General features: G+C 41.5%; 2 protein-coding genes and 1 long non-coding RNA gene across 7 annotated transcripts in view; 2 read left to right on the top strand and 1 right to left on the bottom strand.

Annotated features, from left to right (window-relative positions):
* Positions 1-5,619, top strand: part of slc1a7b (solute carrier family 1 member 7b) — a 78,513-nt gene extending 72,894 nt beyond the window's left edge. For both annotated transcript variants that reach the window (XM_042005632.1, XM_042005631.1), the window contains 3 exons: positions 1,580-1,714; positions 1,857-1,956; positions 3,713-5,619. In XM_042005632.1, coding sequence (XP_041861566.1) covers positions 1,580-1,714; positions 1,857-1,956; positions 3,713-3,973 — 496 coding nt within the window. In that variant the 3' untranslated portion in view covers positions 3,974-5,619. The remainder of the gene's footprint in view (positions 1-1,579; positions 1,715-1,856; positions 1,957-3,712) is intronic.
* Positions 5,620-5,661: 42 nt separating this feature from the next.
* Positions 5,662-25,134, bottom strand: part of podn (podocan) — a 46,161-nt gene continuing 26,688 nt past the window's right edge. For 3 of the 4 annotated variants that reach the window (XM_042005628.1, XM_042005627.1, XM_042005629.1), the window contains exons 6-12: positions 20,091-20,200; positions 19,836-20,007; positions 18,504-18,619; positions 18,171-18,384; positions 17,310-17,750; positions 12,069-12,217; positions 5,662-9,957 (exon numbers count right to left, since the gene is read on the bottom strand). In XM_042005628.1, coding sequence (XP_041861562.1) covers positions 9,804-9,957; positions 12,069-12,217; positions 17,310-17,750; positions 18,171-18,384; positions 18,504-18,619; positions 19,836-20,007; positions 20,091-20,200 — 1,356 coding nt within the window. In that variant the 3' untranslated portion in view covers positions 5,662-9,803. The remainder of the gene's footprint in view (positions 9,958-12,068; positions 12,218-17,309; positions 17,751-18,170; positions 18,385-18,503; positions 18,620-19,835; positions 20,008-20,090; positions 20,201-25,134) is intronic. The other variant, XM_042005630.1, reaches the window with a different exon arrangement.
* Positions 23,696-25,124, top strand: LOC121652707. The gene is made up of 3 exons (XR_006012675.1): positions 23,696-24,088; positions 24,173-24,235; positions 24,550-25,124. It is a non-coding gene; the product is annotated as an uncharacterized LOC121652707 (long non-coding RNA).

Below are 25,134 nucleotides of genomic sequence, written 5' to 3'. Positions count from 1 at the left end.
GGCACAATAGAAATAGGGCTAAACAAAGGCGACAAGCTGCAATATAAACTTTACTTACTTCATTACAAACTGCATCATAAACTTTTCAAACAATATTATAAACTTTACTAATTACGTTATAAACTTTATAAACAACATCCTAAACTTTACATACTGAACCATAAACTTTACAAACTGCAATATAAACTTTACAAACATCATAAACTTTAAAAACTGTATCAAAAACTTTACAAACATTAAAAATTTCAGAAACCTGTGTTCCCCTGCACAACTCTCACACAGCCTGAAGTGACACAAAAAAAGAATAAAATCAGCTAAAAGCAGATTCCCCAAACAGCAGGCGGTTAACCAACCTTCTGTTCTGGTTACTAAAACTAACACAGAACCAGCACAGAACCAGAGACACAAAAATAAACAACAATAAACAAATAGAAACCCATACAAAAATGGAAAAGCAGTACAAACAGGATAAAGCCCATCTGTAAAACAAATAAAATGTTAGTCTATTTAACCCAGTTTATAAAACCAACTCAATTGTGAGAAAATAAAAAGGGCTATACCTCCAAATCAGATTAAAAACATTTAAATCTTTCACCTCGTCACTTCAGCAAGGGTTCCCAGGTACAACATGGCTAGGTACCATAAAAAAACATTATTTAAAGCCCAACCCTGAAAATAAATACTAAAATAGAGAAGGCTTTAAAACAAAGGCGTACCTCCGCAAGGATTTCCAACTGCACTGCTGTTTCTGATCAGACGCCACTGCCACCTCGGTAGCATATGACCAGAGTTGGGTAGTAACACATTACTAGTAAGCACATGGGGGCTCGTCATGCAGCATAAATTCAGTCTTTGAGCTGCTGTTAAATTACTTTTTATTTTTATTAATTTTTTTTTTTTTAAATAATCTGGGCTGACTTAAATAAATTATTGTTGAAAAATAACTTTTGCAACACTAATTAAATTATAAGGATATTAATGGGAGAATTTTTAAGAATGTTCTTTTACAAAAGTAACTGAAAAGTAATACAATAATACATTACTTTTTGGTGTAAGTAATCAAATTAACTAAGTTACTTTTTGAATTAAGTGACTAGTAACTGTAACCAGTTACTTTTTTAGCACAACACTTTGTATAACACACCCAAAACAACAACACAGTCACGTGAAAAAGCACAGAGGAAAAAAGAAAATAATCTGGCCCCTAGCAGGTCTAAAATGAGGCAAAAGCAAACATTACATATCACGTTGAGTCATATTAATTAAGCCAAAATGCAAAAGCAGCATGTGGACAAAATAAATCTTGTGATTTAAAATTGATTTATTACCAGATCAGTGCTGATGTCTTTCTTCCTTGGCATTGTGTTTACGCACACCTGAATGCTTTCAGCTTTCATAGAGATCACCTGCACACCACCAGCTAATCCAGTGTGTTTGATAAGCAGTACTCAGCTGTCCACTCATGTTTATACCCACTCAGCATGGTTCCTTTTAGCCTGATTTGTTCCTGATCTTTTGCAACACCAGTAGTTTTTATAAGGCATCATGCTGCAAGTTTAATCATACTTACTTCCCCCAGCATCACCGCCACTGCAGCCAGCATTGGTGCAGCTGGGATTCCACAAGCTGGACTTGTCACCATGGTGATTGTGCTAACGTCTGTTGGGTTGCCCACTGATGACATCACCCTCATCATTGCAGTAGACTGGGCATTGTAAGCTGTATTTGTTTTCATTGTCATTACTGGAGAAAGATCTGTGCTAATCTCACCAGAACAGAAATGTACATCTTTATACTTTGATTTGCCCAAAACTTGTAGCATCTCTGATTACATGTGTCTTTGTCCTCTTCCACAGAGACAGATTCCGCACAATGGTGAATGTAATGGGAGATGCTTTGGCCACGGGTATCATGGCACATATCTGCAGGAAAGACTTCATGAAAGAAGGAGATGGAGTGAGTTTTAATCGCTGCATGACGAGTGGCTAGCCCCTCACTGAGCCGTACTAGCTCCTGAACTGAAAACCTTTTCAAATGTTGTTAATTTATTAAGTGGAGGTGTAATTTAGATAATACATCCAAACTATATAATTAAAACATTTTGACTAGTGCTGGGCACGTTAACGCGTTAACACGATTATTTATCGCCGCTAATTTTTTTTAATCGCGTGTTAAGGTTTTTTTTTTGTTTTTTGTTTTTTTTTTTCTCTTTTTCAAAACCCATGCAGATGGCAGAATATAATGATCTTTAGACGGAAAAAATGCTCCCAAAAGACAACGAGAAACTTTTTATTTATTTATTTAGATTTTTTTTATAAATGTGGTTTTAATTTATGCAAGACAGCAAAGGTAAGACATGCTTTCTGACTTCTACAGCATAAATCGGGTCTTCTTCTGCCTCTGGTTCGGTGAATCTTGGTCATATTAAGATGAAACTTCCAGCTGTGGAATCTGTGAGATGTGAGCTTTCAGTAGAGGAGCCGTTTGTTCGTGTTCATGGGGAAACATCATCTGTGTTTATGTATTTTTCGGACTTTGTGTACCTGGGCTTTGAATTGTTTGTTGTCTTAACTGTGTTTGTTGGTGATAGAAATGGTTTTACTGAGCTGGTAGCTGAGATTCTGGACTTTCTGTGGATACCACACATGTTTATAGTTACATCTACAGACCTGACGCTACACCCAGAAACCAGATGTTAACCCTTAACTCCCGGTAGCGGAGGCTGCAGGTGCAGAGGTGAAGCTAAACAGTCAAGCTAAGAATGAAAGTTTAGAGAATTTATATCCAGAAATGTGGATAATGAAGCAGTGAAGGTGCATGGATGGAAGTTATTGTGCATATTGTGAATATTTCTCTCTCCTCACCATCTAGAAGCTGTGAGATTCTCATCCTGCTTTCTGTCTGTTCACCTGATGCTGATATTCATCACATATTGTTCCTTCTGTGTTTAGAAGGAAGCAGCTTCACAGCTTTAAATCCATCCTGCTGACTTTTTACCTTTTAGTTAGTAAATCCTGAACATTTCATCCTTCTTTCTCATAAATATGTGGTTTTATATATGAAGAAATATTTTAACTGTTGGTGTTTAAAGAGAAAACTGCTGCTAAACCTGTTTATGTGTTTAGTGCAGGGGTCTGCAGCCTTTCCAATCCAAAGAGCCATTTTTCCCTCAGCCAGCTAAATAAAACTCCTTTAGAGACGCAGATGTTACCAGACTTTTCAAAAAGGAAACTTAATATATATTTTAATGAAGAACCACCATAGGATGTTTGTTATTTTTAAAGAACCACATTTTTATTTCCATTTTTAGGTTTTAAAAGAAAGAAAAACATAAAACCTTTCTAAAAAGAGAATAAACAGACTTTCTTTTAAGGGATGTAGATATTTGTGGAAGATGATGTAAAGTAAAAGAAAAAAAGTCCCTGGTTTCCAACCTAATGACAAGAAAGATAGATTTAAAAAAAAATATTTTAGACACGTATTTAGAGGCATTGTGGAAGGTCCAGAGAGACACTTGCAGCTCCCGAGTCGCAGATTGGACACCCCTGATGTTTGTAAACCAAAATTTACTGTATTTTCTTTATATAGCTGTAGGCCTTCTTTTAAAGGGAAATAGACATTTTCCGCGTAACACATGTCATGCGATTAATCACGATTAAAAATTTTAATCGTTGCCCAGCACTAATTTTGACCTTTGCATGTTGGCCCACAGGTACCTTTGATCTGCGAGACAAAAATGCCAATGAGCACTCCACCTGTGATGAACTGCCACAACAACAATGGTACCTGCCAACAACCTTCATCTGGAGTCAAACACAAGCTCGTCCCACCCGACGTAGCCCGGCTTATGCAGCTGGAGGAGGGCGTTCGACAGGTTTCTGACAGGAAGAAGCCTCCAGTTCCTCCACGGCACCTGAAGAAAAGCAAAGAACACTGCAGTATTGACATGAATGGCCTTGAGACCAACGTATAGCCTCCTTGATGGGTTGTGTTTATGCTGATGGGAACAGAGGACTCCTCTAATGGCATCTTCATCACTCAGCTTATTATTGTCAGACATTTTAATGCTGAGCATGCCTGAAAGTACAAGGAAAGCAATTTATTGCCCCCAGCATCGTTGCTGTTGACCTGGACGATTAACTCACACCTGACCTTCAGATCTTTGAATACAGGTGTGAATGGCAGAGTGGTATTAACTCATTTTTATTTGATATACACTTCATAATATATATATATATATATATATGTGTGTGTGTAGGGAACGTGTTGAGTGTTTAAGTTGTATATTTTATACTAGTACTCTGCAAACAGCCATTTGTGTTGTGACAGGTGAAACAGGATTGCTAGTGTTAAACTGAATGATCAGAAGGCAAAATGAAAGTTTTGTTTAACTGATTAATTTTGCCTTAACAGAGATAGTGGTGCTCGGCTGGCTGGGAAAAACTAAACTCCACCTTCCCCAATGGCCATGTTCCAACTTCAGTGTGTAGAAAAGATTTCAGTGGTGGTGTGTTTGAACAGCCTCTGGAGTACTTGGTGCTTTCTGACACTTAAACTGAGTAAAAACAGCTAATAGATGTTTCAACCTGGTTAAAATAACATTTGAACAGCTGAATAACTAAACTTATAGATGTAAATTTCTTCCACTGTTCAGTTATTTTATTGAAAGGATGTTTTAGATCATACTTTCCTCGGGAAAAAATAAGTCCAATCATTTTGGTAACAATGCAGGACAAAACCCATTTTTCTACATATTTGTACACTCTAAGGTTTTTTGTGGCTTTCTAACATACAAATGTTAGCACTGACTAGCTAACCCTTAGCACAAATCTGTATATTTTCTGTAACTGATATCAACAGTGTGAGTATGGCTGACCATCTGGCAAGAAAGCATGAACAGGAGAGGGTTTAAGGTTGGTGTGATAACAAGAGACGCTCCAGGTGGAGCAGATGAGCTTGTTTGAAGGGAGTGCAGGCTCAGCAGAGCAGCAATCATGACAGGATACAATTGTTCCCACATCAAGCACGTTGACAGGTCACTAGGAAAAAAAAAGATATTGTGTTATTCCAACGCCACATTTAGAAAAGGCATGTAAACACTTTAGTCTGATCAATGTCATGAAAACAAAGCTCTCAAAACTGGACCAACGCATCCAGACAATCCATTTGAAGGTCAAACTACTGCGTGTAAACACTCATATAAACTCAAATGAGTCTATTTGTTCTGGTTAACTTGTGATAACCAGTTCTAGCATCTGGAGAAAACAGAAGGCTGATTTCTGGAGATAATGGAAAAAAGTTACGTTGTTACGTGAAGACGAGATTCGTGAGGTAATGGCGTCAAAAATTAATCATTGCCGGCATGGCCACATGAAGGTTAGAATTTACTGATGAGTGATTTGATTAGCTCCATTACTGTAAATCTATTCAAACACACCTTCACACAGAAAGTTCGTGATAAGAGGTGAGATGTGTTTGCCCTGTTGGCAAATCCATACTGAGATTTTTTCATTGTATTGGTCATAATATAAGATATATTCATCAATGTTTTCATGCTAAATATGTCATTTGTTTATACTGGAGATAAACTGGTTTTGAGCATTTGAGCATCATCACCTTGTGGGAGAGAAACTAAAGAAAAGTTACTCACATTCTGCAGAATGTAAGGAAACCGTCTTTATTCAGCTTTTCTAATAATCTATTGCTGTGTTCAGTGAATGTTTAATGTATGAGACAATACAATACATCTGTATGTGAGCGTGACAGTATTCAGAGTAATATAGTGAGTGCAATAGAATGAGGATGCTTATATCATATAAAAATATATCTCTGTAGAAAACAGGAGGACTGGAGGATCAGCACGATGGATTTAAGCTTCACATATGTTGATATTGCTTTTATGTTTGGAGTATTTCATTTGCAAGCACATGGCAGAAAAAGTACATAAAATAATCAGATGCACATTCATTACTGCTTATAAGAGTGTGGAAGTTTGTACATCAGCTCACTTGATTTTTCTTCTGACTGACTACCAGTTGTCAAGATGAGTGCAAGAATAATAACCTGCTATTCAGTCAGTCAAGAGAAGCAGTGAGGGGGAATTTTAATGGAGGAGCTAAAGTACGAGCTAATCCAAGGCATATTTTCACCATCTTAAACATCCATCAAACCATCCTCCTCAAACATTTCTAGCAGTTAGTGCTCATTCTAGCTGTTTGTGCTGTCACACCTCATTCAATGCATGGGTTGTACAACAATATACTGCTGCTGGTCTGATCCCAAAATTCTAACTGTGAGAAATTAAAAATGGATGAAAACCTGGAGAAACACTTACCATGTTTAACACTGTTTCTAAACTAATGCCAAACACTACTCTATCCAAAAAAACAATTGGGCAACTGCCGGGCATGCAGCAACGTCAAGCAACAATTCAGTTGAAAAATGGTCAAAGATTAAAGAAATGTCTAATGCAAAAGTATAAAATTCACTCATTCAATGTAAAATGATTTCAAAATTATAGTTACTAGAAAGAGAACTATTGTCTCTACGTGGACAGTTAGTGTGGTACTAGTATAATCTAGACTCACTTCTGCACTACAGAGACAGCAAAATCAGCACAAATAGAGGAGAAAGTACAGAATAATGCTGCAGGAAGTAGAAAATATACTGCAAGAAGAAGAGAAAGATGCTACATGAAGTAAAGAAGGTTACTGCATTAAGTGGAGAATGATACTGATTCTGCAGGAAAAAGAGAAGGATGCTGCAGGAAGTAAAAAAAGGATACTGCATGAAGTAAAGAATGATGCTACAGGAAGTAGAGAAGGATACTGCATGAAGTAAAGAATGATGCTGCAGGAAGTAGAAAAAGATACTGCACGAAGTAAAGAATGATGCTGCAGGAAGTAGAGAAAGATACTGCATGAAGTAAAGAATGATGCTGCAGGAAGTAGAAAAAGATACTGCATGAAGTAAAGAATGATGCTAAAGGAAGTAGAGAAGGATACTGCATGAAGTAAAGAATGATGCTACAGGAAGTAGAAAAAGATACTGCATGAAGTAAAGAATGATGCTACAGGAAGTAGAGAAGGATACTGCATGAAGTAAAGAATGATGCTACAGGAAGTAGAAAAAGATACTGCATGAAGTAAAGAATGATGCTACAGGAAGTAGAAAAAGATACTGCATGAAGTAAAGGATGATGCTACAGGAAGTAGGAAAAGATACTGCATGACGTAAAGAATGATGCTGCAGGAAGTAGAAAAAGATACTGCATGAAGTAAAGAATGATGCTACAGGAAGTAGAAAAAGATACTGCATGAAGTAAAGAATGATGCTACAGGAAGTAGAAAAAGATACTGCATGAAGTAAAGAATGATGCTGCAGGAAGTAGAGAAAAAGATACTGCATGAAGTAAAGAATGATGCTACAGGAAGTAGAAAAAGATACTGCATGAAGTAAAGAATGATGCTACAGGAAGTAGAGAAGGATACTGCATGAAGTAAAGAATGATGCTACAGGAAGTAGAAAAAGATACTGCATGAAGTAAAGAATGATGCTACAGGAAGTAGAAAAAGATACTGCATGAAGTAAAGAATGATGCTACAGGAAGTAGAGAAGGATACTGCATGAAGTAAAGAATGATGCTGCAGGAAGTAGAAAAAGATACTGCATGGAGTAAAGAATGATGCTACAGGAAGTAGAAAAAGATACTGCATGAAGTAAAAAAGGATGCTGCATGAAGTAGAAAAGGATACTGCATTAAGTAAAGAATGATGCTACAGGAAGTAAAGAATGATGCTGCATGAAGTAGGGAAGGATGCTACAGGAAGTAAAGAATGATGCTGCATGAAGTAAGGAAGGATGCTACAGGAAGTAAAGAATGATGCTGCATGAAGTAAAGAAGGATGCTACAGGAAGTAAAGAATGATGCTGCATGAAGTAAAGAAGGATGCTACAGGAAGTAAAGAATGATACTGCATGAAGTAAAGAAGGATGCTACAGGAAGTAAAGAATGATGCTGCATGAAGTAAAGAAGGATGTAAGGAAGGATGCTACAGGAAGTAAAGAATGATGCTGCGTGAAGTAAGGAAGGATGCTACAGGAAGTAAAGAATGATGCTGCACGAAGTAAAGAAGGATGCTACAGGAAGTAAAGAATGATGCTGCGTGAAGTAAAGAAGGATGCTACAGGAAGTAAAGAATGATGCTGCGTGAAGTAAAGAAGAATGCTACAGGAAGTAAAGAATGATGCTGCATGAAGTAAAGAAGGATGCTACAGGAAGTAAAGAATGATGCTGCGTGAAGTAAAGAAGGATGCTACAGGAAGTAAAGAATGATGCTGTGTGAAGTAGGGAAGGATGCTACAGGAAGTAAAGAATGATGCTGCGTGAAGTAGGGAAGGATGCTACAGGAAGTAAAGAATGATGCTGCATGAAGTAAGGAAGGATGCTACAGGAAGTAAAGAATGATGCTGTGTAAAGTAGGGAAGGATGCTACAGGAAGTAAAGAATGATGCTGCATGAAGTAGGGAAGGATGCTACAGGAAGTAAAGAATGATGCTGCATGAAGTAAGGAAGGATGCTACAGGAAGTAAAGAATGATGCTGCGTGAAGTAGGGAAGGATGTTACAGGAAGTAAAGAATGATACTGCATGAAGTAAGGAAGGATGCTACAGGAAGTAAAGAATGATGCTGCATGAAGTAGGGAAGGATGCTACAGGAAGTAAAGAATGATGCTGCATGAAGTAAGGAAGGATGCTACAGGAAGTAAAGAATGATGCTGCATGAAGTAGGGAAGGATGCTACAGGAAGTAAAGAATGATGCTGCATGAAGTAGGGAAGGATGCTACAGGAAGTAAAGAATGATGCTGCATGAAGTAAGGAAGGATGCTACAGGAAGTAAAGAATGATGCTGTGTGAAGTAGGGAAGGATGCTACAGGAAGTAAAGAATGATGCTGCGTGAAGTAAGGAAGGATGCTACAGGAAGTAAAGAATGATGCTGCGTGAAGTAGGGAAGGATGCTACAAGAAGTAAAGAATGATGCTGTGTGAAGTAGGGAAGGATGCTACAGGAAGTAAAGAATGATGCTGCGTGAAGTAGGGAAGGATGCTACAGGAAGTAAAGAATGATGCTTCATGAAGTAGAGAAGGATGCTACAGGAAGCAGAGAATGATACTGCATGAAGTAGAGAAAAATGCTGTAGGAATTAGAAAAAGATACTGCAGGAATTATAGAAGGACGCTGTAGGAAGCAGCAGCATTTGTGCTGATAGACAATGTCCTGTTAATTTTGGCATTCAGTTGAAAAATTTTGCATAACCCCCCCACTTTCAATTTTAAAAACACAAACTGCTTTACAGTCATTTGAGTCAAATACACTGTAAATACAGGAGATGATGGAATAATCTAGAAAAGAGAAGAGAATCAAAAACATCGGGTATGACAACAGTGGGATGGATCTTTGCTTTTTCTCTCTCTTCACATTCTGGGGGTTGAATCAGAAACATTCACATGGAAGACTTTTCTTATTTCTGTTAAGAATAAAACATAAAACCATGATCAGGTGACAGATGCCCGTCAGTCTTTAAAATTGGAATTTACTTAGAAAGATATGCAACCTTACCCAGCACACAACATGGAAAATAATTTAATCTGGTCCTCTATACTGGAAACACAAGACTCTAAAACTAAAAATAAAAATAAAAAAACTGCCATGAGAAATGAAATTCTCATTTCCTTCTTTCCTTTAAATGTTGCTTCTGTCCTTGATTCAATGCAGTCCAGTGTCAGTGTTTGGAAGTGTGTCCTATGTTTCCTGCTCGTCCTTAATCTTCTTCCCGTTTATCTCATCTCCTTTAAGGGGAATGTCTGTGTTGCCTGTACCGAAGTCCAGCACTTGTAGGTTTGAAAGATGTGAGAAAGAGCTCTCGTCCACCGACTCTACAGACAGCCGGTTAAACCTGAAGAAAAACAGAAGAATGGTGAGTGTAATTTCGTCTGGGGTCCATTTGTTGAACAGAGCTCACCTGAACTGCACTCCCTCTTGTGCTTTATTTTCTGGTGTAAGTGGATTTTAAAGTAGAAAAAACTAAATTTGGCAGCAGTTGATACGAAAAACATGACAAACACAGCTGCCTGACAGAGACTTATAAACATGAAGCACAAAGGCACAGAAAGCACACATCCACAGCCTCTTTGCGCCTGTCTGAGTGCTGCATTCAGCTGCAGGGCTTGTGGCTGTAAGCCTGCACTATGCGAAATAAACTAAAGTTTAGGAACTTCCTGAATTCACATAAGTTAAAGGAGATGGAGAGATTAGGTGTGACGCTGCAGTACTCTACAAAATGAAGCTTGCAGAATGTCCAGCAGTGAATTCTACTGATTGAAACACATGGGATGCTTGGGTATAAAGGTTCACTTTTCTAAGTGTCACCTATTTAATACCAAAGTCATCTTTTAGATGGCTGACAGTGTGTTTGGTTTATTTTTCTTATACCATTTTCAAGAGAGAAACAGAAAGTATCACAGCTGAACACAGTAAAAGAAAAAATGGATTTTCTAAGATGGCCACAGTCTGTCTTCATGAGGATACAAAGAAGTTTCTAAATGAAAGTCCACATCTGCTGAACACCTGTTTGTTTTGTACAATTAATTCCAAACCATCAATGTTGGGTTTAGACCAGTGAATATGGAGGTCAGATGTAAAATCTGTCAAGGAAATACTTCATTAAACAATTGCTAAGAATTAAACCACAAAGCTCCAGTTGCATCATTGTGCTGCCCTGAATTAACTTTCATCTCAAGCCTGCACCTACAGACTCTAACCTGAACTAACCTTTGGCTGGAGTCAGGTTTAACTGTCGGGCAAAATCTCAGCAAGATGAAAGAAAATAAATTAACCTGAAAACGATCCGAAAGTCAGTTTCCCTGACAAGTCACCCACGTGTGTTTAGGCTTCTTTACGTCTCTGCTGCACTCAGATGGGAATGTTGTCACCATTTAAATTTAATTTAATTAAGAAAAAATGTCAGTAATTAAGCCATTTACTTCGTCATTAAAGCATTTCTTCAGTGCTGTTTTCATTTGAGCAAAGCTCATCAAAGTGTTTAATTGATTTTTAAACTGAACTGGATGAATTTTAACTTCATGTTGATCCTCTGAATGAACATAGCAGGTTTTAGGTCTTTCTGCAGAATTACCACAACCTCAGTCTAGCACATCTGATGAAGACAAGAAGTTCTAGCATGAAACATTCGTCAAAGCTTCTCCTCTAAATGAAAACAGTTCCAGAAAATGATGTAAGACAGACGTCTGTGTGGATGTGGATGACCTTCCTGCTGGATCTAATCAGACTGATCAGAATCAGAGTTTGGACTCTGATCACTTCCTTAAAAAGAAATTTGTTTTGATGAAGACTGCAGGATTAGAAAACTACCAATTAGGTTTCAACCTTTGATAATAATAATAATAATAATAATAATAATAATAGTAGTAGTAGCGGACCTGTGCTACCGAACTGGACTGGATCTGTGCTAGTTGTCAGTTTTTGTAGCTGAGTGCTACGACAACACTACTACAAATAAATGAGAAACATATTGAAGGAGACACCAAAGAGATTCCCACAAAAACCTGTCAGCCTGTTTTGAACTAGTGCAAGAGCAGAGTTAGTTCTGGTTTGCTCACTCACTCATTTTCTAAACTGCTTGATCCATTACAGGTCACGGGTAAGCTGGAGTCCATCGCAGGGCCAACACAGAGAGACAAATAACCATTCACACAATCACTCCTAGGGTGGATTTAGTCACCAATTAACCTAACATCATGTCGTTGGATGGTGGGAGGAAGCCGGAGAACCCGGAGGGAACCCACGCATACACAGGGAGAACATACAAACTCCACACAGAAAGACCACCGCCCCCCACGTTCAAACCTGCCCCCAGCTGAGGCTCGAACCAGCGACCTTCTTGCCGTGAGGCTGCAGCGCTAACAACCACACCACCATGCAGTCTAGTTCGGATTTGGTTTTTAAAAAGAGAAAAAAGAACAATTATTGAATAGAAAAGGTTCATACCGGAGGAAGATGCCTTTGATGTTCGGAGTGCCTTCAAAAGCTGAAGCAGGAACGCTGGAGATGCGGTTACTCTGGAGGTAAATGTACTCCAGAGACTCGGGCAGGTCAGTGGGGATGTACGTCAGCTGGTTACCAGACAAGTCCAGCGTCTACAATCAACAAAGTGGAACATTTTTACTGATATCTGGAACTCTTAACTCAGAGCTGCCAACTTTTCAATAATCCTTGGAGTGAGATTTGGAGGGACTAACCAAAAGTTTGTCTCATACTCGACAGCTAGACATAAGACTCATTTTGACTCATTTTGTGCAAGTTTAATCGGAAAATACAGCACTTAGTAGTAACAACATATAAAAAAGGTATACAAATAGGTCTTCAAAGTACCAGCAGGAACATCAAAATAAAACAGTTGTTGAAAACAATTGTTACAACGTTAAAGTGGTGCTGAAAGGTTCACTATATATGATTGTTATGCAAAAAGCCAGTTGCTAGGATACACCAGTAAACACATGAGTCATGTTTGGTATTGTACCTCCCGTCTGATTGAGAACTTTTTCTACTCTGGATCTTATAAGATGCAGGCTGGACAAGTTTCTGATTCATCCATCCATTTTCTATAACACTTAGTCCAACTCAGGGTTGCGGGGAAGCTGGAGCCTATGCCAGCAACTAGCAGGCGAGAGGCAGGTACACCTGGACAGGTAACAGTCCATCGCAGGCCCACTTTCTGATTCACTCTTATTTTTAAAGCACTGCATGAAGTAGTTCAGTAATAATAATAATAAACAGCCCCTTTTTCCCTTTTCCAGGTTAGATATTTTATAAGGTAATAAATCTTATTCAAAAGCACCAACAATAGGTGATTTCCCAGACAGCTCCCAGTCACACAACTCCCAGTCACAAAGCTCCCAGTCACACAGCTCCCAGCCAGCCAGTCTGTTAGAAAAATTCTCAATGGACAACGGACGCTCAGATCGTTGAGAAGACACAGCTGTTTACTGCAATTGTAGGAGTTCACAGCACAGCCAGAAAACAAGTTGAACACAGGCCAGCCGACAGTGTTAGAACTGGCTCTTAACTTAGGACACTTCTTTATATACCCCATCACCCCCCTGGGAAACGGTTGTCTCATCCTCTGGTGCAGAACTCCAGAGTCTGTTTTCATGTTGACTGACCACAGCAGGTGAGTAATGAGGTCCTTTGATGTGTTTTTAGAACTGTATTCCCTCCCAGGGGTTGACCTAAAAATAACAGTGTCCTCTGAAAGGGGTTATGGTAAGAATCATTCTTTCACAGATAGTCACTATCTCATCAATACAGTCAATATAAGATTTTTCCATCAGCGTTCCCAGTCAGACAGTTCCCATGTTCCCAGTCAGACAGTTCCCATGTTCCCAGTCAGACAGTTCCCATGTTCCCAGTCAGACAGTTTCCAGTCAGGCAGTTCCCAGTAAGACAGTTCCCATGTTCCCAGTCAGACAGTTTCCAGTCAGGCAGTTCCCAGTAAGACAGTTCCCATGTTCCCAGTCAGGCAGTTCCCAGTCAGACAGTACCCATGTTCCCAGTCAGACAGTTTCCAGTCAGACAGTTCCCATGTTCCCAGTCAGATTGTTCCCATGTTCCCAGTCAGACAGTTCCCAGTCAGGCAAATCCCAGTCAGACAGTTCCCAGTCAGACATTTCCCAGTCAGACAGCTCCCATATTCCCAGTCAGAAAGTTCCCAGTCAGACAGTTCCCAGTCAGGCAGTTCTAATGTTCCCAGTCCGACAGTTTCCAGTCAGGCAGTTCCCAGTCAGACAGTTCCCATGTTCCCAATCAGACAGTTCCCATGTTCCCAGTCAGGCAGTTCCCAGTCAGACAGTTCCCATGTTCCCAGTCAGATAGTTCCCATGTTCCCAGTCAGACAGTTCCCAGTCAGGCAAATCCCAGTCAGACAGTTCCCAGTCAGACAGTTCCCATGCTCCCAGTCAGGCAGTTCCCAGTCAGACAGCTCCAAGTCAGACAGTTCCCAGTTAGACAGCTCCCATATTCATAGTCAGACAGCTCCCAGTCAGACAGTTCCCAGTTAGACAGCTCCCATATTCATAGTCAGACAGTTCCCAGTCAGACAGTTCCCAGTCAGGCAGTTCCCAGTCAGACAGTTCCCATGTTCCTAGTCAGACAGTTCCCATGTTTCCAGTCCGACAGTTTCCAGTCAGGCAGTTCCCATATTCCCAGTCAGACAGTTCCCATGTTTCCAGTCAGACAGTTCCCAGTCAGGCAGTTCCCAGTCAGACAGTTCCCATGTTCCCAGTCAGTCAGTACCCATGTTCCCAGTCAGGCAGTTCCCATGTTCCCAGTCAGGCAGTTCACAGTCAGACAGTTCCCAGTCAGACAGTTCCCATGTTCCCAGTCTGACAGTTTCCAGTCAGGCAGTTCCCAGTCAGACAGTTCCTATGTTCCCAGTCAGGCAGTTCCCAGTCAGACAGTTCCCATGTTCCCAGTCAAACAGTTCCCATGTTCCCAGTCAGACAGTTCCCAGTCAGGCAAATCCCAGTCAGACAGTTCCCAGTCAGCCAGTTCCCATGTTCCCAGTCAGACAGTTCCCAGTCAAACAGTTTCCATTTCCCAGTCAAGCAGTTCCCAGTCAGGCAGTTCCCAGTCAGACAGTTCCCATGTTCCCAGTCAGGCAGTTCCCAGTCAGGCAGTTCCCAGTTAGGCAGTTCCCAGTCAGACAGTTCCCATGTTCCCAGTCAGGCAGTTCCCAGTCAGGCAGTTCCCAGTCAGGCAGTTCCCAGTCAGGCAGTTCCCATGTTCCCAGTCAGGCAGTTCCCAGTCAGGCAGTTCCCAGTCAGGCAGTTCCCAGTCAGACAGTTCCCATGTTCCCAGTCAGGCTGCAAATTCAATACAAAACATGACTCAGTGACATTTACTGAAGAACAAATTTCAACATAATTGATTTAAACATTATTGTTTCCAACAATCACTTATAATAATGTATTTCTGTAAATATAAATAAATATGAGTAAAGCCTGACTATATGAATTTTATTATGTTGGATTTTTAAACAAACCTCCAAATTCATGTGAGATCAAAATGATGTTACCTGACTGCGTTTACCACAATAATCTGATATTCAACTTAAATCCATGTTAATTTATACATTGGATTCAATTATAATTTCTTTATTTGTATGTTTTACCTTTTTCTTGACAACGCACAAAAAAGAGACCTTTTTTCAGAAAGTATATTACAACCATATTATTATTATTATTATTTATTGTTTCTGTTTTAGTTATGGTAATTATAAATGCTCTGTATTTATATAGCGCGGTACCTGGAATGATGCCTTGGATGGCTGGTTATAAAGTTCTCCTGGAATGTCTTGTTGACGGATGCTCAGTCCCCCCACCCTCCCCCCACCCTCCTCATGGGCGATGGACTTTTTCCTGGATCAGCTCCCAAGGACGCCCCACTATCATCAGGTGGCAGAGACTGGAGATGGAGGACTGGGAAAAAGTTCAAATGCCCACTTACTTACTTACTGCGCACACACAAGCACCACACTCACATACACCACTACAGATACACTTCCCCCGATGATTCACTGCCTTGGTCGTCTCCTCCCCCCCCCACCCTCCACTCCCAGGCGGCGGGTCGACTGGATTGCGCTCATGTCAGCTGCGTCCGCACTTGCTGTGATGGGAGACCCCTTTCCCACCCTGCCACATGTTTCTGATGTTGTGAATGTCTGAGTTATGTGCTTTTATGTACCGAGGAGGTTTTTTCTGTATCTCAACACTGGGCCCTTAGGCCCAGTGTGGTGATGCCTTTTTTTTCTCCCCAGCCACATCTTATTCCCCCAATGTTATCTTTTCCTTCTATATCTACTCTAATACATTGGCGCGCTGCCTCAGCGGCTGCTGCCTCAGTATGCCTGTTCCTGTTGTGTCTACATGTTGTTGCTGTCTAGTCTCGGACGGGTTGTACTGGAAACAATTTCGTTGTACCTGTGTTCGGCACTGTGTATAATGACAAATAAAAATCTTCTTCTTCTTCTTCTTCTTCTTCTTCTAGAGCACTTTACACGAACATCACATTCACCCATTCACACACACATTCACACACTGATGGTGGAAGCTGCCATGCAAGGCGCTCAACCACCATTGTCAGCAATGTGGCTGATCTTTATTACGGCACATCTGAACTAAACAGGAAGCCTTAGTTTTAAATGTTGCAGAGACTCCTGTTGTTTAAACATAAACACAAAAACTTTAACCAGCAGCAGGCAGACGTAAACCATTTCCCCAAAAGCCAGTGACATTGCTCCACATACAGGATCTACCAGCTCCACATTTTACCCTTCTGATAGCACCTGGATACTACCTGATAGTACCTGATAGCACCTGGATAGTACCTGATAGTACCTGATAGCACCTGGATACTACCTGATAGTACCTGGATAGTACCTGGTAGTACCTGGATACTATGTGATAGTACCTTGACATTATCTGCCTGCAGCACCAAAGGACTTGGAGTAACGTCTGTCTCCAACCTAGCTGCACCTGTCTTCCTCCTCTTCTCTTTCGCCTCATTACCTCTCCTTAAATTATCTGATGTTTAATGAAGTTCGTTGGCTTCACACACACATCAAACTGCATTGTTGCTGTTTGTGGAGCTGAAATATCTCCGCTCATCACTGCTTGTCGGACTGATCATTGAACAGTAAACAAACCGCCTGAGGTTGCCAGTTCGATCCTTGGCCTGTCGAGCTCATGTTGAGGTGTCCCTGAGCAAGACACCAAACTCCAAATTGATGCTAATGGGTCGTGATTGAGCGCCTTGCAAGGCAGCTTCCACCATCAGTGTGTGTGAGTGAGTGAATGTGATGTATATTGTTAAGAGCTTTCGGTAAAAGCGCTAAATAAATACAGACCATTTACCATCATATCGTAGGCCCATTCCCACCTAATTATTTATTTGTTCTTTGTTAGCGTGAGAGCGTGAAGCCTCTCAAATGAATCTAACGGCGTGAGTTGGCATGGATTCAGAGTTGGCAGCCCTGTCTTAGTTACAAAACAAAGAAAACAGATTCTGTGTTGAGTTTGATGTTTTGTTGCATAAATCTGAAAATGGATAGAATTCTATTTTTTAAGTTGAAGAGTAATTAGATTACTAAAAAGCCATGTATGTTTACACTGTGGACTAGGGCTACAAAACATGCTAATTATGGTGTGATATTGGTCTCTCTGAGCCACTCACCGTGAGAGCAGTGAGCTCCATCCAGGCTCCCTGGTAGGCTGAATTCAGTTTTAGTTGGTTGTGACTCAGGACCAACTTGTGTAGCTTGTCCATTCCCGTCAGCGTGCCGTCCGGGATGGAAGTCAGCTGGTTGTTCTTGATTTCAAGAAGGTGCAGACTGCGAGGGAGACCCAGAGGCATTGCATGCAGGGCATTCCCCGACAGATCCAAGGTTTCCAACACACGTAGCTTCCTGAAGGCATCGCGGTGTAGCTTGGCATTGGTCAGCTTGTTGTAGCTGAGATTGAGTTCTGTCAGGGTGTACAAGGCCAGGTCATTGCGGCCAACTTCGGAGATAGAGTTGTGGAGCAGCATTAGGGTCTTAGCTCGTCGAGGCAAGCCCCGGGGAACACGCTCCAGCAGGTTGTTGTACATGTGGAGAGTGTGCAGCTTTTTCAAGCCCTGGTAAAAATGCAAAAATAAAGACTCAAAAGACTTTGAGAGCAGTAACTATGAAACACATTCCAAGATGTTTGACCCTTTAAAGCCTGACCCAAAACAAAATTGTGAGTAAATTGATTTTTACTTTTTTAATTTGAAGTCTTTATTTTTTTTTTTAGATTTACTGTGTATTCCCATGTGATATGTCAAAATTCTTATAGTGCAAAAGGTTTCCACCAGTGGGCAGAAGACAAGTATCAGCTTGTGTTTTTAGCAAAAAAATTATGCCAAAGGTCTCAGAAGCTGTGTGTATCAGATATGAAACATATGGTTTTAAAGGGTTAATTACATCAAGACGGTGGAAAAATAATCTCTTACTACCTGTAATTACAAGTTTTGTCTCTTGTCTTATTTTACATCTTTGCAGAAAAATAAATGTACCTGGAAGGCTGCTGGGTGAATAGAGCGGGAGCGAAGCTTGTTGTTATGGAGGAGCAGGTATTCAAGGTTTCGGACAGAAATAAGAGCATCTCCAGGGATGCTGCGGATAAAATTCTTCTCCAGGTGTAGTAGCATCAGATTGCGAGGCAGACCCTTAGGAACGACACTCAGGTTGTTATTTGACAAGTCCAAACACTCCAGGCTGCTCAGACGGCTGAAGGACAGAGATGGCAGAAATCTGTATGAGACCATTTCACAGGGCTGAATGATGGCTCTCAGCTTCAGAAGGATGCAGAAATGCATCTGAATATGTTTAGTTCCTCACTTATTCACCTGAAAGTCTCGTTGTCCATGCCCTCATTTGTGAGGTGGTTGTTCTGGAGATACAGCTCTCTGAGGTTTGGTAAATTGTCAAACGCCCCTTCTGGAATTTTCTCCAGCTTGTTATTCTAAAACAAAAATAACAATTTTGTGTTATATGTTTATTCTGACTAACAGAAATACACTCATGTCCACTTTATCAGGTCTATCTGTTCAACTTCCTGTTAACACTAACATCCAACCAACCATCTCCAGGGTTTCCAGAGATGGTCTGAAGAAGAGAAAATATCCAGAGCAGGAGTTGTCTGGACCAGGATGCAGCAGAAGACACACCGGATGTCTCCTGCCAGCTAAGAACAGGAAACTGAGGCTACAATTCACACACACTCACCAACACTGGACAATAGAAGATGGAGAAACGTTGCTGGTCTGATGAGTCTCCATTTCAGCTCCACATTCAGATGCTAGGCTGAGAATCTGCTGGAAACATCATGAAAACATGGATCCATCCTGCCTTGGATCAACGCTTCAGGCTGCTGCTGGTGTAATGGTGGGGGGACATTTTCTTGGCCCACTTTGGGCCCCTTAGTACCAACGTGGCCTGGTTTAACCAGCACAGCCTACCTGAGTATTGTTGCTGACCATGTCCATCCCTTTATGACCACAGTGGAGCATCTTCTGATGCTACTTCCAGCAGGATAATGCACCATGTCACAAAGCTCAGATCATCTCCACCTGCTTTCTAGAACATGACGATGAGTTCACTGGACTCCAACACCTCCACAGCCACCAGATCTCAGTCCAGTAGAGCAGCTTTGGGATGTGGTGGAACGGGAGATTCTCATCATGGATGCAGCCGACAAACCTGCAGCAACTGTGTGATGCTGTCATGTTAATATGGAGAAAACCTCTGAGGAAGGTTTCCACCACCTGCTTCATCTATCACACCAGGATTAAACTCGTGATACCTTGCGTCCTACAAGGACATCACATATTTGGTTGTCTGCACCAGAATACTAAGTTCTGGGTAACTGTTCCCTGTTCATCCCTCACACTGCCATGGTGTGATTTAGTGTTTCAGTTTAAAATTATATTTATATCTACATCATATATAATAAAATATGTATAATAATAAAAATATGTACAATCATAAAACTACATTTACTGATTCCTCCTAACCCCAAACAGACAGAGGACCTCTAATGCAAGTCAAACTAAAACTCGGGTCTCAGGAGCTGAAAAAGGAGTCCAACCCAAGAGGTCGAAGGTGGACCTGATAAAGTGGACTGAATCTAAATTCAATAAAAAGGTTTTCCATTTTCTTCTATTCAAAACAGAATTTACTGATGAGGGTGAGACCTTCAGATGAAGACGGTAAAGACTGGAGGGCAGGTTGCTGGGGACAACCTGCAGGAAGTTACTGGACATAGTGAGGATCTCCAGGCTGTCAGACGCATTGAACATGTGATCAGGAAGACCCACATCAGTCAGCTTGTTGTTATGAAGATACACAGACCTGAGATTCATGACCGGGGGACATGTGTTAATGACTCTTACTCATAGAACTAGACAAAAATATAAACAAACACACAGTAATACCTTAGCTTTGGCTTCTGACCAAACGTGTGGGGGAAGATCCTGGTGAGCTGGTTAGCAGCAAAGTCAGCACTAATCAAAGATGGTGGTAGAACCTTCGGTGCTGCTGTGAGCTGAAAACACATGCAAAGAAACATCTGAGGACATTGTACAAATATTAGTGCCACTGTTTTTTCAATTGTTCATTCTTTCATAGTTTAACTGTCAACAAGTAGATTATCAACAATCTTGATTTATTTATGATTTCATGAGAAATACAAACACAGCTATCAAATCAGTGTCAGAAAATACATGTGTAGCATATACGTTGCACAAAATGGTCACTAATCACTAAAGGGTGAGTAAAGGAGGGACCCTAGGTACTAACAATATGCAATATAATCGTAATGGACTAGTGTTCAGAAGAGTAAGGTACAGCTCAAGGAGAGAGAGGCAGAGACTGGAAGGGTTACTTTTGATGGTACCATGTATTGAATATAATTAACGACAAAGACAAAACATACATTTAACATTTAGAGAGAGAGAATGGCCATTCTAAAGAGTAAAACCCACAATGTGTTACAAGGTTTCAATATTCAAATAATTACCCAGTTCAAAGGTTATTTACAACAGTTCAATATTCAAATCCAATATTCAATTCAAACATTGATCGGGAGTGCACAGATCAATGAAAAGCTCACACGCACAGTCCAACGCAGAGTGAGCATTAACAGTTCATACGACCCAGATGTACCAGTTCAGAGGGACGTCCATGTGTGGGAATGGAATAGTGTAAGTAGCTGGAGCAATGGATCGCAGAATAAGTGCGTGAGCGAGTGCAAGAGTTCGTGTCGGCTACAGGAGCCTCCTACCAGCCTGAGCTGAGCAGAGGGATGGAGGGGGTTCCTGGTAGGAATCTTCAGCAGCTGAGTTGATTCAGATTCATTAGGGTTAGCTCGCCATCTAGATCTGGCCGATTCCGCTTATTTCATTTAAATGCGCAGTCATTCGCGGCGGTTTCAGACTGATAGTCGGCTCCTCGTAGCAAACATTTGTGTAGCTCTCCCCTCGCATGTTACCAGTCGCTTCCGGGTAGCGCTTAATAAAGCTAGCTAATTGGTCGACCGCAGTCATGTGACCAAAGGCATACAAGGCACGTGAGAATTAAAGAGGAAAAAGGCAGGGCAAGAGAACACAGTGAGAGCGGCTTCGGCACCAGCATTACACATGTCTCATCATGTTTCACTAGGAGGTGAAGCATTTTAATAAACCAGGGTAACATTTTAAAACATTTCATGTGGACAATCAGTGCCCCCACCATGACATTTGTTATTCAAATGTCTGCGCTCACCCATCAGTCATCAGGCTAAATTCTACCTTTCATGGTTCAGTTTGTCAACTTGTTGCCACGACCTCCTCTGGAGCAAGGCCGGTCAGACTCAGGCCACATGGGTGACAATGGGCCCCACCTCCTGTGGGCTCACCACCTGTGGGAGGGGCCATAGGGGTCAGGTGCAATGTGAGGCGGGGACCCTGGTAATCCGATTCTCAGCTGTAGAAGCTTGGTCAAAGGGAAGGAGCCGGAGCTGGTGCACGAGGTTGAGCAGTTCCAGACTCTCCTCGACGCACGGCTTGGGATCTGGAACGAGTTTCCCCAACAAGGGCTGGACTCTCTTGGACTCTTTGCCCCTGGGCTTGGTCCCTGTACATTGCGGTTTACCCCGGTGGATGAGAGGGTAGCCTACCTCTACCCTCAGGTGACGGGACAGGTCCTGAATGTTGTTTGTGCTTATGCCTCAAACAACAATTCAGAGTACCCACCCTGTTTGGAGTCCTTACAGAGTGCTGGAGAGCGCTCCTTCTGAGGACTCCATTCTCTTTCAGTCGGGGAACTCCATGAAGCTTTCCAGCATATGCCCAACAATAAAGCTCCAGGTCCAAATGGTTACCCAGTAGAATTCTACAAAGAATTCTACTGGATAAATACCAATATGATATTAGAAATTCAGGAAAATCAAAAAATACCTTCAAATATGAACCTAGCTAATATTACTCTATTAAAACCAGGAAAAGACCCGACACTTCCATCCAGTTACCGTCCGATTTCATCAATAAATGTAGATCTTAAAATAATCAGCAAAGCTTTGGCCAGAAGGATAGAAAAATAACCCCTCTAATAATACATCCTGACCAAACAGGCTTTATTAAAGGTAGACATTCCTCTACTAACATGCGTAGATTAATTAACATCATAGATTATTCTACTCTACATAATCTGGAATCCACAGTCATTTCTTTAGACGCAGAAAAAGCATTTGACCGAGTAAACTGGAAATTTTTATTTGCAACATTAAACAAATTTGGGTTTGGGTCATCTTTCATAGATTGGATAAAAATATTGTATAACAACTTAAATGCATGTGTGAAGACCAATGATCAAATTTCTCCAAGCTTCTGTTTGCAGAGAGGCACCAGACAGGGCTGCCCGCTTTCTCCAACACTCTTTGCTATTTTTATTGAAACCCTAGCTGCTGCCATAAGACAAAATAAAGAGATTAAATGAATCCATGCCAAAAATATAGAAACCATAAGAGGGGTCCGGGGATGTAAGTCCAGAGGGAAGTGAACTTCCCTCTCGATGTTGAGCCTCTAGTGGCATTAGGCACCCCCGCTCCCCGCCCCTCACGACCAGGCCATACAGGGACCGCAGCCAATGAGCTGCCACCGACCCCAGAAGGTACCCACCCCCCACATGCCTAACGGGGAATGAGAGAATGGAGACAGCGGCAGAGCCCAGACCCATGGCACACCACCCCTAGCCCCCCCAGTCCCCCCCCACAAGTGCACTTAACCCCTACCCAAACATACACAGAAACACATGCTCACACCTATATCCCGCTCATCCTAACACACACATGCCTCCTCACCCCCACTGTCCTCCTCCTCCTCCCCGCTCATGACTGTTTGTGGTGAGTGTGTTTTTTGCAAGTAAAACTGGGGGGCAGTGACCATATCGTGCTGGGAGCAAGGTCATGTTAGTTGTCCCGCCCTCCATGCACCACAAGACACGCCACCCAGAAGTTGTTTGTGTGTTGTGTTGGTGTTTTGATGTCTAAGTGTAATTTAAACCGAGAGACAAGTCGCCACAGGGTGCAAATAAGGAAGCCACTTGGGTGGTCCCCCCAGCTACACCCCGCATGACGTGTGCGCCTCCCAAATCCCTATGTGTGTGTGTGTGTGTGTGTGTGTGTGTCTATGTGTGTAAGAGAGATAGAGAGAGCTGGGAAGAAGAGGGGTCCGGGGGCCATAAGCACTAGGCACCCCCGTTCCCCAGGAGGCCCCCCAGGGCAAGACAGGCCAGAGGCAGCCACCCCCCACGACCAGGCCACGCAGTGACTGCAGCCAACGAGCCACCACCGACCCCAGAAGACACCCACCCACCAGACACCCAAGGGGGAAGGAGAGAAGTGGAAGCAGAATAGCGGGAGAGCCCAGATCCACAGCGCACCACCCCCAGGCCCCCCCAGGCCCCCCCACAGGGTCATGTGTAACCCATACAAGTTTTATGTCTAATAATAGTTCAGTTAAATTTGGAAGATGCATCAAGGGAATAAAAAAAAATAGTTTTATTGTAAATACATTAAAAATAAATTACTCGTAATTTTAAGGCGAGTAGCTCCCCCCATCTATTTCCTGTTCCGGTTCGCGAAGCGCTCGTAGATTTTCAGCTGCGTATGAGAAACCATCACGTTGCAACAACGGTGAGAAAGAAAAAAGTTTACCATCGGATGGAAAAGTGCCCGAAAACTTTGTGCTTGAGCTCGGATAAAGTCCTCCAACCCTTCAGTGCTGCCGAGTGATCGCCGATTTCGAAAGTGGCGAAAAGTGAGTTTACTCAGCTTCATAGCTGTAAAGTTGTTAGCCCGCGTGCTACTGTTAGCTTTAGCATCACGTTGCTAACACGTAGCAGCTACGTCGCCGGGAAGCGCGGTGTTTGAGTCAGCTCTTACTTCGTCTGAAAGGTAAAGCCTGATCAAAACGCTCAAAGCACTGGATAATCAATAATAAATTGGTTTAACGTGGAAATGTGCTCATTATAATTTTAGAGTCTGGCGATTAGCTTGGGTGCAGCTGTGCTGAGTGTCTGAGCTCAAGTGATTTGGAGATTGGTGAGGATCATCATTTGTTATTAAGATGTTTTCTTGCAGTTGTTTGCACTTTCATTGTTTTTATGTGTAAATGCTCTTATGCATATTTGTTTTGCACACGGTTAGTGCTGTCAAAGTTTTAAAATGTTTCGATTCATTTAAATGAAGCAGTTAGATATATATATTTGCAGGTTGCACTGATAAAAATATTGTTTACAGATTTTCATCTTAAATTTGTTAGTGATATTATTACATGTTGTGATTCAAAATATTCTGAATACACTGTAAAACAATAGTGTTTCATTAGATATTCTCTGAACCTGTCTCATTGGCAGGTCAGGTTTTTTTCCCCCTCCTTTTGTGTACCCCCCTCGACCTCATTGGTATATTCCGGAGCGGATATTCTGATAGTCATGATGGCGAGCCTCCCACCTGGATCAGATGGAAAGGACTACACCTCTTCTGTGATCACTGGATTTTGCTTTGTGTGACCTACAGTGCGGTAGGCCAGAACTAAGAACACTGTCACTCATCTGTGAGCACCAGCCCTAGCAGCTATTTATTTTATTGTGAAAGTTTTTGACCGACTTAGACTGACTTGGACTAGTTTTTTCTTTGACCTATTTTATTTAATTTGCTACTCTTGGGTTGGTGTGGGACAGAAAGGAAACCCTCCTTTAAGACATCTGATAGTGAACTGAACTGCGAATCCTACTCATCAGCCTGAGTTGTTTGTGAACACTGAGAACAGGCAGTGAAAGAGATTTTTTTGTGAACAGTTGGCCAAAGAACAAACAAAGAACAAAAACCCGAGTCATTAAGTGTCCACATATATTGTATTGTCTTAATTATTTGTGTTACTGTCTTTTATTGTCTTTTATATATAAAACCGGTATATGTTCAAGCATCATATTGGTACG

Source organism: Melanotaenia boesemani, chromosome 14 (genome assembly GCF_017639745.1).
Source record: "Melanotaenia boesemani isolate fMelBoe1 chromosome 14, fMelBoe1.pri, whole genome shotgun sequence".
Classification (NCBI taxonomy): domain Eukaryota; kingdom Metazoa; phylum Chordata; class Actinopteri; order Atheriniformes; family Melanotaeniidae; genus Melanotaenia; species Melanotaenia boesemani.
This window is presented reverse-complemented; position numbering and strand designations above follow the sequence as displayed.